We start from the raw sequence: 12,704 nt of genomic DNA, 5'->3' as shown, positions 1-12,704 counted from the left end.
GTAGCAAGAAGTTAGTAGACAACAGTCTTTCAATAAATCATTATAATCAGAAATTTATTTCATAGTGGCACTAAGTCAGGTGCCAGAGAAAAGTGAAACACTGTAGTACTGAAAATGAATTTTAGTGGAATTCCATAAAATAGGTGTAAATGAACTCCTCTAAGCCTGTTTGTACTGTCAAGATCCAAGAATGCTGGAGGTAGACTTATAGCATTCACACAAGCAGTAAAATGGAGAATTCCTCTATATTTTATGTAGCCGGAATGTGTTCTCCAAAACTTGATATGTTTAATGTGTCTATAGTGTGGAAAGCTGTCTTGTGGAGAGATGATAAAGATTAAATGAAACTGTAAGCGTGGTTTCTAATCCCACAGGGCTGATAGCCTTAAAGAAGGAGAAAAAGACACCAGAGTGCTTTTCATAATGTGAGGAAGACAGCAAGAAATCATACACATTATTAAGTCAGGGTGGGAGGGGGGAGGAATCCCTTAGCAGGAATCCAATCAACAGGCACCTTGATCAAGAGATTCGAGCTCCTCTTTGAAATAAGAGCAGAATGTAATTTTTTATGCACGATTAAGGTGGGGGATTAAAATTACAAGATCCAAAATTTAAAAGCTCAACTGAAGGACTGAAGGATAAACTCATAAATAAGGTAGGATAACATTACAGAGAAGGAAAAAAAATAAGTCAACAAAGGTAAATCAATTCATGAAATCCAATATCCAATCAAATTTCTATTAAAAATTGTGGAGTTTCTGGCAAAGATGTGGAGAAAAAATGGTACCCTGATCACCTCTGGTGGGAATGTAAGCTACTATAATTCTGCAGGATAGCTTGGAGATTCCTCAGAGATTTGAAAACACACCCGCCATTTGACACAGCCATCTCACCCTTGGGGATTTGCTCAAATAAAATGAAACTAATACATGAGAGAGATATTTATACACCATTGCTTATTGCGTCTCAGTCCACAATAGCCAAGATAAATAATCCAACCAGATTGTCATCAACACATGATGAGATAAAGAAAATGTGGTAAGGGCCCGGCGGCGTGGCCTAGTGGCTGAACTCCTCCCCTTGAAAGCCCCGGGCTCCCATATGGGCGCCGGTTCTAATCCTGGCAGCTCCACTTCCCATCCAGCTCCCTGCTTGTGGCCTGGGAAAGCAGTCGAGGATGGCCCAAAAATAAATTAATCTTTAAAGAAAATGTGGTACTTATACATTATGCAATGCCACTCAACCATAAAAATGAATGAAATCCTGTTTTTTGCAAGAAATGGATTCAATTGGAAGCCACTGAGCTTAGTGAAATGAGCCAGTCCCCAAAAGACAAGTAGTATATGCTTTCTCTGATCTGCAATAACTAATACATAGAGTACAAAAATAATCTATTAGACATTGTCATCTTAAAATTGATTACTATTTGCATCCTGTCTATACATTACAGAATAGTAATTTTTCTAATTGTAATTTGTTAAAATACTTACCCAATGTAGTGTTAATCCTGTTATTGTGAGACAAAATAAAAGTATGCTATTGTAAACATGAAAAGGGAGGGGAAGGAAGAATGGAGAACAGTGATTGGAGAATGTGAGCAGAAGAGCGGGTAGAGAGGAAAAAAATAGTAGAATCACTCTACTCCTAAATTTGTATTGTGGAGTATGTGAAATTTGCTCCCTTTATTTAAGTAAGTCTTAAAAATTGTAGAGTTGAAACCTAGAAAATGTACAGAGCAGAATGATTTTAAAAAGGTTATGAAAACTCACAGAACTGAATTCTTCAGTGTTCGACATAAAAGAACTCTCAAAGCAGCTCAACACCTAGCCTTTCTACCATGAAATTTCATAATACCAGGAATACAGAAGTAGTTATCATTATTTTTAATAAGAAAAACACGCATACAAACAAAAGAAGGAACCAGAACATGACGCAGATCAACCAGAAATGCTAAAAGCAAAAAGACAGCGAAGTCATGACATTTTGTGTGAAACCCTTTTTCAATCTACAATTCTATACCCAGTCAACATATCAATTAATGGTGAGATTTAGACTAAGATCTTATTCAAATGAGCAATATGTCGAGTTGCCTCCTCTATACCCATTCTTACTAATGCAACTGGCAAGACACTAAAAACAAGAATCAAGTAGACAGTACACAACAGCATCCACTATGGGAGGTCGAGCTGTGGGCTTTAGACAGCTGCTCAATTATCTTAGAGAAAAAACAGCGTAGATGAGCACAGAAGCACAGAGGGCTCTAGAGAAAATGTCTCAAAAGTTCAATAAAACAACTAGTTAAAGTCCCCTTATAGTTACTGATGTAAAATAATTTCAATAGCTTTACAAATCTATAATTTGGAAATGGGTACTAAGCATGAAATAGATAATAAAAAATACGCATGTGGGTCCTAGTTTTTGTTGTATGAGAAGTGCTATGATTTTACATTCCTGTGTATCATACTCCATATGTTGTTGTCATTTTGTGTGTCTCTATTGTAGTACTCATTGTATTTTGTCTTCGATTTTTAGTTTTAGGAAAGCAAATTAAATTAGTTCAATCTGCAAATACAAGGGAGAACAGAAACCATGTCAATTTTATTCATTCCACCATTGCATGCTAGCATCATGACTGAGAGGTAGCCTTTAAATATTCTTTACATGAACGAGGAAAATAGGTATTTGGTAAAATGAGTAAATGAATGAAATAGCAGGTTTAACAAGTTGTTGCTTAACACATATGTGATTTCATTTCTTTGCCGGTAAAACAAGAGAATTTAACAAAATAATTTTAAAAGTCAATTTCAGTTTCTGTTCTAAAATTCTAGACTGCTAGAAACACATTTTGTACACATACTTGTGATTTTTTAGAGTGATTCTGGTTTTATTTGCTATTTTATTCACTGCAAATACATAGAAAGTATTTTGCAAGATCTCTAAGAAGCCTGAGACTGTTTTTTATTCTTATTTCTGGTTCCCTTTCAAGTGGGAAAATGTTAGGTGGTAACGGATGAGGAATGATGATGAGGTATGGGGATGACAAAGGGATGAACTTGTTCAGTTGGGCTTGCTGAATTTGTCTCTCCTTTTTGAAGCTTTTCTTGAAGTCTACAGGTAGAAATTACAGTATGCTTCAATTACATCCTGGAATCTTAAATCCCAGGCAGCGATATCTAATGATATTACTAAGAGTTCTCCTTTTTTTTCTTTCTTCAAATACTGAGTCCAGATTAATGAGTATTGTGATGTGTGAAGTCAGAAATGCTGAAAAACGAAACTTAAAAATATAAAACATTTCGCTATCCTATTACTTTCAAAGATTTTTGTTGATGTTAGAGAATATAGAGTACTTGATTGATTTATGAATTGTTTATCTGGGCTGAAAAGTTTACTGAGTCAGTTACGTTCATTTAAAAGACCAAGAATGATGGACAGACGATGATCTGCAATCTGTTACTGCATTTCCAGACACCTGCAAAAGACAGAGCTGGGCCAGGTGGAGGCCAGGAGCCTGCAGTGTGTTTCAGGATTCCCAAAGGGGTGGCAGAGACCCACACCCTCTGTCATCATCTTTGTCTCCCAGAGTGCCCTTTACCAGGATGCGCACCATCTGATCTGGAATATGGGTGTCCCAAGTAGTCCTAATAACTGTAGAAAATGCCCATTCTTGTTGATTCCACAGTCTAAGTGCTGAGGTTTATTTGCTATGCCTTGTCAACATTGCATGCTAAGTTAAACTATTTTCTATAAAATGAAGATACCATATTTCTAAACATTATGGTCATAAACAAAGTTCAAGGTGATAAATTAGACAAAATCAGAACACATCTTTTAAGACCAATATTTGATAACAAATAAAAACTATACACATTAATGGCAGACATTCCCACACCTGGGGGGAGGGGAGGAAATGAAATACATCTCTCGCTCACCTCCCTCCTATCCTCCCTACCCATCCTAACTGGAGGCTCACTTGGATCAGTAACCTCACCCCCTTTATAATAAGGTGTTATAATAAAAAGTACTTAATAGAGAATAAAAACTGTATTTTATTTACTATGCTGAGTTTAATTTTCACATGCATCACCACTATTAATTACTGTAAGGTATGTATGTGAGTGTGTGTGTGTGTGTGTGTGTGTGTGTGTGTGTGAATTATAAGAACTTCCAAAATATTCTATCTTTTCAGTGTTCAAATAATCACAACACTATTAATTGTTATAACCATGCTGTATATTAGCAATTACGTTTGATGTCCCAGTAAGGTAGCCAAGTCACTCAAGTACTCACCTTGCACACAACAAGATCCTATATGGGCACCGGTTCATGACCTGGTGGCCTTGATTCCCTTCAAGCTCCTTGCTTCTGGCTTGGGAAAGCAGTTGGGGATGGCCCAAAGCCTTGGGACCCTGCAGCCATATGGGAGACCTGCAGGAGGCTCCTCCCTCCTGGCTTTGGATCAGCTCAGCTCTGGCCTTTGCGGCCATTAATCATCAGATGGAAGATCTTCTTCTCTGTCTCTCTTCCTCTCTGTATATCTGACTTTCCAGTAACAATGAATAAATCTTCAAAAAAAGAAAAATAGGAATTACATTTGAATTTATTCAGCTTACAACTGAAGATTAATATCCTTTGAGCAAATGTCCAAATTTTCTATACCACCTCACATCTCTCCTTCGCCTTTGGCAATCACATCTTAACCTCTGCTTCTATAAGTTTGAGATTTTTACATTTTACATATAGATGCTGTAATATAGTTTGTATCTTTCTGTGTCTGGTTTATTTTACTTACCATTTGTTCTTCAGGTTCTATTTTAGTAATTAAAATCATTGTCAAAGGAAACAATTGTGAAAAACTAATTGTTACCCTTTTCACCATAATAAATGGTCCCTTTTGTTCTTCATTTATTTTGTTTTATCTATTTTATCTATGTATTCCTTATGTAATAGAACGGAATACTCCTTTCAAAGACTTGAAATTAACGTCCATTTATTGGAAACAAATAAAATCTTCCTTTTCAACAATTGGCAAGTCTGTTAGAACACATTTAAATTAGTGAGTTCCTAAAGGGTCTTTGTGAATCCAATATACAGCAATAGTAATTCAGACACATGCTTTGAATAAAAAGCTTTCGATGTTCATTTAGAAATACCGCCTACCGTGACTCGGAGAGACCCAAGGAAACGGGGACCAAGTCCTACTTTCCAGTGTCTTTATCATTGCAGATAATCGATCTGGAATTCGCTGTTCTATAACAGAAGTGTGCCTCTTCTCTTGGAAGTCTGGTTTGAGAACTGAGTTTTGAAACCTTCACTCAACATCCCTGTGTATAAATCACACGAACTGTACACTCAGTAATTGGAGTTATCATTTTTCAATAACTGTGGTTATGCAAGTGGAATACCAGCATCATTTAATTACTGAACATGCATCGTGGGTTTTACCAGAGGCTTCCTGCAGTGGTAAATCTGGGAGTTACCTGGCGTCTGGTAAAAGTATTAAAGATGAAGATTACATGTCTAGTTCACATATTATTTACATTTTGAAATTAGGTTTGCTAACACTTCTTCCAAGTGATTCTGTGGGTTTTTTTTTTTAAAAAAGATTTATTTATATTATTAGAAAGTCAGATATACAGAGAGGAAGAGAGAAAGAGAGGAAGATCTTCCATCTGTTGATTCACTCTCCAAGTGGCCGCAACAGCCAGAGCTGTGCTGATTCGAAATTCCAGGTCTTCCATATGGGTGCAGGGTTCCAAGGCTTTGGGCCATCTTCAATTGCTTTCCTGGGCCACAAACAGGAAGCTGGATGGGAAGTGGGGCCACTAGGATAGGACCAGCACCCATATGGGATCCCAAAGCATGCAAGGTGAGGACTTTAACCTCTAGACTACCATGCTGGGCCCTTGATTCTGTGTTTTTAAATTGACTTTTATTCTGCTCAAAATAATCAATCCACTAGGACTGCAATGATGTGTTTCTACATTTTTACTTTTTTTCATACAAATGTATATCATTTTAAGAGGAAGAAAATAGCAACCCCCAGAAGTTATTACATTTGATTAGTCTAAAGTTGAAAAAGTTGGAAATGACCTTTAACTGAAAATGTAGTTGAAGAATTAAACGTTGAAATTCTACAAAAATTAACAACATATAAATGTACCCTGTCGATAATAAATTTGACCTTAGGCAACAGTCAAACAAGCATTGGCCTGTTGTACTCAAGAAAGAGTTTTGCCAATTAACTAAATAGGCTTTTCAACATCAATGAAAAATATATCTTTACCTAATATGTTGAATGTTTCAAGTAACGTTATTTTATACATCTTCCCACATAACTGTAGTGAGAAATGGAGAGTACACCTTGGATTCAGGTGGCTGGCTTACAGTTTTGGAATATAAAGAAATGTTGGTGTCACTCATTTTGACTCAAGATCATGGGATTGAGGTGTAATAGGCCAAGATGTAATAACACAGGTCTACCAGAACTCTCAAACATTGCTCTTCCTAGTGCTTAGGGTCTTCATAAATAATTAACCGTGGTTGGTGTCTGCAATGTCCTTTCCATTGCAAAATGCAGGGGTTTTTTTGGTACTTTCACATATGTGGGTTAGATAACTATTTCATGTCTGTTGTAGTCATCACTGATTTTATGATACATAATAATTGTGCCACCCATAATACTGGTGTAAATTTAGAAAACTTAAGTTATAAACACCTGTGTAAGTATGAGCAAAGGTGTTTCTTAAACATTCAGTAGCTATGGATGAACATATACTTTTGCATAAGAAATAAAGAGTTAGAAAAAAATGTAGTGGTTTTAGCCAGCAAATAATGTTTATATGATTAGGCAGAAATAAGTGCTCATTACAAGTTAATAATATTGAATAACAAAAAATGGTAGACATAGGCAGAGGCAAGTTTTATCTTTTTTTGCTTCAACAAATAGTTATTCTTTAGAAATATTCCATATCACATTATCTAGATTGGGCCTTATGAAACTGCCACGTTGTATGACCCAGAATGAAAAGCAACAATGTTAGAGTCTTTGCCGTGTGAGAGAAGTCTTTCCACCCACTGTCCTCATTCTCATTTCGGGAGTTCCTTCAGGAGGTGCCTCTCACCACAACCTCCTTACTGTCTTCTATTTCTCCTTATCTTATGCTTTACACAGAACCTTTCAGCAACGCATTGCTCTGCAGGTCAAATCACCCAGCTGTTGCTTGTGCAATTATACTCTGGCACTTTAAATGTGTTGCACTCTGGACTTCCACAGTCGCTTTCAACCCAGCCTTCCCTGAGATGCGATTTGTGATTGGTCTAATGCACCCAATGCCCTTCTCCAGTACACACAACTGGTCATTTTGCCATATTTCATAATATCCCTTATCATTTTAAGGATGAGTCCTGCCTCCAGGAAGAACAGAGCTTTCAGGCAGCAAGCATGGCGCCTTACGTTGTGTATTTAGTAGCCGAGTCCAAAGAACTCAGAGAAACAGAATACCATCCTGTCACAAAGTGTTGGCTTCAGGATATTTGGATACAAAGACTCCATTGTGCATGGCTTTGGGGAGGGAATCTTCTGAATGTGTTCACCTCTTTAAATGTTTAATTTTTTTCCAAAATACATATTTCAAATGCAATTGTCTCCTTCCACTGATGTTCCCACTGAATCTTGTTTTCTCTCACGTTAAGAGTCACTAGTGTGACCCCTGGCATTTGGAAGACCTGGCTAAAGGAAAATCGGGTGCAGCTGTGTTTATACAGAATGCATTTATACGGACTCAAGTAGTCTCTACAGACATGTGATTACTGGCTAGGAATAGTCGACTATGACAAGTGGCAACTCAACAAGACATTGTGTCAGAAAAATTTCAGGACGGATATCCTAAAACTAAGTAAGCATGTCCTACAATGGAGAGGAGACAAGGTTTATAGCCATTAGCCGTGTAAAATCTTTATCCATGGTAATTGACCAGAAATCCTGTCATAGTGAAATTTATTTTGTATTGCAGAATTGAAAATCATAATAGCACCATGTATTTTTGTTCTAATTAATATCCTTTTCTGATCTCAGACATTATTTTCTAAAATGTTTGTTATGTGATACTTATACATTTATAACTATTGTGCAATCTCTCAACCCATGTATCTCATTAATTGATCCAATCAAACAGTTGGCATTTACAGCTTTGTTTCAAGCCTGCCAGCTTCTGTCCTCTCTTCTTCCATGCACACTGTCACATGTTCTTGTAAACCCAGTCATTCCACTGGGTTGTGTACTACAGTAGCTAATATTCCCATCTGAATCTTATCATCTTTTCTCATGGCAATCACTCAGAAGAGACTCATCCAAATTCTCACATATGTAGACTGCAATGGTAATACTATTACAAAGAGAAATTATGCCTGTAATAACTCAGATGAAAGAACTGATAGAGTGGTTTTCCACCAAATTTGGCACTAGGTTGAAAAATATTACGATATTAATAAACTGCATTGAGCTGAAGTCAATCAACTAGATTTTAAAAAGAGCAAATTATTTTTTCTGTGCTCTAGAGAAAATGGTGGTATAAAATTATTGTCATACAAAGAGCTTATCAAGGAATATACAGCTAAATATGCAGAATAACAGATCTGTGGCAGTGTATTAGGTACCTAATAAAGGTGTTTATTCTGAAAATTTTCATGTTTGTGATATTTGTCTGTCTCTTAAAATCTGAGTTTTGTTGTAATCTCTTTCTCCAAATAAATAAATATTCACTTTCACATCCAATTATTTTCACATCCAATTATTATACCCAAGGCCCTTAAAAATTCTGCATCATCGTCCACCACCAAGGTACGGAAAAATGCATGTGTCAGGTGTGAGCAAATGATTGGTGTGTGCCCTTTTTTCTTCCTGTCTTGGTCAAGCTAACAATTGTGAAAGGCTTCCTCCAGATGTACAAAGAATTTTATATTGCATCTCAGAATGAATAAGAGTTCATCCTCAGAGGTTCAAAGTCAATATCAGAGGACAGGTAAATTGTTGTGGCAGATGCCTTTGTGGGCTCTCTGGCCTCTGCTTCACCCTCTGCCGCTGTGAAGCAAAATCATAATTGCTTCATGAAGCCCACGGCAAGGTAACAGGCCTTTCCTTGAGTGGATGGGAAATCACCTGATCAATTCAATAACTGCAGTCGCAGCGGCTTGTTATTAAATGTCCCTGTGCTCTAATGGTATTGAATCAGATTTTCAAGGACGAAGTTATTATGTCAATATTCCCCAACCACTTTAGATCATGAACTCCTTCTGGGCTCCATCTCCCAGTTCTGTTCCCTTTCAAACCACTTAGGAAAGGATGTCAGCCTCATCCCTCCCTCTCGCCCCATCCCATTCACCTGAAAGAAAATAAGCCCTGATTGGGAGTGGAGGCAGCACTGCCTGTCCTTCCCTGACAGGCCAGCCACAGCTATGCTGAACTAGTGATATTGTATCCTGGGAATACATGACAAAGATTCTGTGAGCCCATGAAATGTGTGAAACTCTGATTATTGAGGAGCAAAACAACACTGACCTCCCCACAACAATTGTGTATAAGCTCTTTCTGTCTTGAAGGATTCCCCCAAAATTTCTCAATTATATCGTTTATTATCAAAGAGAAAAAAGGACAAATTCTGGGAAACTATGGCCCTAAACTATCCACTGAAATCACAGGTTACAAATGTACATAGCTATCATGTATAATCATGATTTCCATGAATTGTAAATTTTAGCAAATATGTGCATTTATATAGGTATGAAAGTATATGTGTTTTGTGTGATCAAATCAATTTATAAGAATAAAAATTTCAGTGTATTTTTCGCAAAATATTATAAAGCGTAATTCGCCTTATTTCACTGAACATGAACCCTCCATGTCCTTATTTCTAGAGCTTTCCTTTCTCCAAATCTCAGTCATAATTACATATTGTCACTGTTTCTTTGGTGACATGTGACAATGTCTCTCCTCCAAGAATTGCTCACATTCTCTGACACCATTCATTTCCTATCCAATAAAATGTTTACATTCTGAAAACTCATCTCATGCCTTTGCAATAACTCCTGAAGTTTTATTTTCTATAACCCCTTTGGGATACACATTGTAGCTATCTTTGTGGTATATTTAGGATTTTCATTGTAATAATTACTTTATTCCTGTTTACAATATTTGTAAAAAGGTAACTATTGTTGGGCCCCACCATAGCCTAGTGGCTAAAGTCCTCCCTTTGCATGCATCAAGACCCAGTATGGGCACCGGTTCCTATCACAGTTGTTCCACTTCCCATCCAGCTCCCTCTTTATGGCCCAGAAAAGCAATAGAGCCTTGAGACCTGAGCTCACAAGGGAGACCAAGAAGAAGCTCCTGGCTTTGGATGGGCTCATCTCCAGTCGTTTCAGCTATTTGGGGAGTAAACCAGCGAATGGAGGATCTTTGTCTCTCTTTTTCTATCTGTAAATCTGCCTTTCCAATAAAAATTAATAAATTTTAAAAAGATCTGTGGCTATTGCTTTTAGACTAACTTAACTTATAATTGCCTAAGATAACTAACAAAGAAACCTTTTACACAAGATTCAATAAGTTAAAATAGAATAAGACAATGAGGCAAAGAGAAATGCATTTATCATACACCGCATGAGAAGTGTGTAAAGAAAGCAAGCAGAAGGGAGAAGACAGACAGGCAGAGAAGTGTTCATAATGGTTGCAAACTAGGGCTTAAAACATCACTTGTCCTTTGCCCTGTAACAACAATAACTCTTGTAAACTTCAAGGTTTGTGGTGACTGTTACATGAACAGTAACACAGCAAGTCTTTTTAACTTTACTGGGTCCTGTAACAAAAAAGGCATTTGCTCATACCAATGAGAAGCACAGGTAACAATTGAAAATGTATGCAGAAGCCCAAAAGTGAACTGACAGCTTCCTCTTTTTTGTTTTTTAAGATTGATTGATTGATTGATTGATTGATTTGAAAGACAGGTTTCACTGAGATGAAAGGGGGCGGGGGGAGAGAGACCTTCCATCCACAATTTCATTTTCCCAAATGGTTGCAATGGCCTGAGCCAAGCTGATCCCAAGCTTTGTTGCTTCCCCAGGCCATATGCAGGGAGCTGGATCCAAGTGCAGCAACTGGGACACGAACCAGTTTCCATATGGTACGCTGGCACGACAGGCAAAAGATGAGCTTGCCATGCCTCCAAACCAGTCCAAAAATGAATGTTGCTTATGTGAATCATTCGCCTGCTCTGAAAGCACTGACAGGTTTGCTCTTCACTGACTTCTCCATTCTCCATCCCAGGTCTGTTTCGTGAATCTGGATGTGAACAAGGATGCCTGCAGCAACGAGCACCTGCAGCAGGTAAAACTTGGAGCTTAACCTCCTCAGGAAGTCCTAACAAGGACTGTGCAACATGACTCACTTCTAACCAATATTCATTGTGCAGGACATAAGGAATTGGGTCCTGTCATGACAGCTGGCCATCTAAAGCTGCCTTTACCTGCAAGATCACTTTCCTTTGCAGGCAGAACTTGCACGTTCCCAACAGCACTTTTTAGAGTAGATTTTTCTATTCTACTCTTTCCTCTTCTCTAAGACACCTTGCCTGATGTGACTTTCCCAAGGCCCTTCCAACATGCTTGACGTCAGGCAGGCCTTCTCTGTGTCTTTGAGGGCTCTCTTCCTGTTGCTCTAACCAAATGTGCTATCTCCACCTTTGGCTTCCTTGCCTTGCACTCATTGGAATTTGAACCTTTTCACCCTGTAACAACCAACTGGCTTAAGCTCGTCTACGGTTGTGGAGATCCTGGTATAATTCTTTGATTTCAGCAAAGGACTTGGCAGTCTCCAGAACCTATGGATACAATGAGGAGCTTTAGATTATTAAGTGGTATAATAGTGTCATTCCTGGCCCACAGCCAACAAGGGTTAGGAAACCATTTCATATACAACTCAATGATCATCATGAAAGTAGATTTACAACCCCTCAGTTACTCAGTTACTTACTATCCAACACTCATATGTTTACTTCTTTATTTCATGTTTTTCTTGTACGTGCTGTTACCCAAAGCTTCTTGGTTACCCACATAGTTCAGCCTTGACACACAAACCTCCAATCATCATTTTTGTGATGTACTGGAACGAAATCCTCCATAGTAATTCCTTTGACGGAATTGTAGTAACAAGTTCATCAAAGAGCAGGGAGGATGAAAGCAAGCTGGTGTTTCAAGAACTATGCACCTGAAGAATTCATGTAGATGATTGAGACTTTCCACTGCTGTGCTGAAGAGCAGATACCCTGGCACTAGTTTGTGCAACTTCCTAGTCTGTTGTGGGTCCTAAGCTACAGAATGAATGTACCAATAGCTAACCAATACAAAGTTGTGAGGATTCAATGTGGTAAGATGTCATGTATGGACAGTCTTTAGCGTGGTGCTTAGTAAATGGAGCACAAGAAGTTTAGCAAAACAGAAGATTAATAGATAGTTCTATTTTTTAAGATCTTAAGAGAGAAAGTTTTCCAAACTGCTCTTCATACCTAAAATATGGTAATAACTGTAAATATTTGCTTTGGAATTTTATAGATAAGATTTTCAAAGCATAAGTTCTTCCTCCCAATCTCAACTCTTAAGCCTTCATTTTAAACAGTTTCTTTTAATAGTGACCCAGTAGATTAAGCAATATG

General features: G+C 37.7%; 1 protein-coding gene across 1 annotated transcript in view; it reads left to right on the top strand.

The window, feature by feature from the left end:
- The window catches only part of SPHKAP (SPHK1 interactor, AKAP domain containing), a 113,609-nt gene that overhangs the window by 62,972 nt on the left and 37,933 nt on the right, over positions 1–12,704 (top strand). The window contains exon 3 of the mRNA XM_058664298.1: positions 11,321–11,380. Within this exon, the coding sequence (XP_058520281.1) occupies positions 11,321–11,380 (60 nt within the window). The remainder of the gene's footprint in view (positions 1–11,320; positions 11,381–12,704) is intronic.

Source organism: Ochotona princeps, chromosome 5, assembly GCF_030435755.1.
Source record: "Ochotona princeps isolate mOchPri1 chromosome 5, mOchPri1.hap1, whole genome shotgun sequence".
Taxonomy (NCBI): domain Eukaryota; kingdom Metazoa; phylum Chordata; class Mammalia; order Lagomorpha; family Ochotonidae; genus Ochotona; species Ochotona princeps.
The sequence above is the reverse complement of the archived record's forward strand: the minus strand, read 5'-3'. Positions and strand labels throughout refer to the sequence as shown.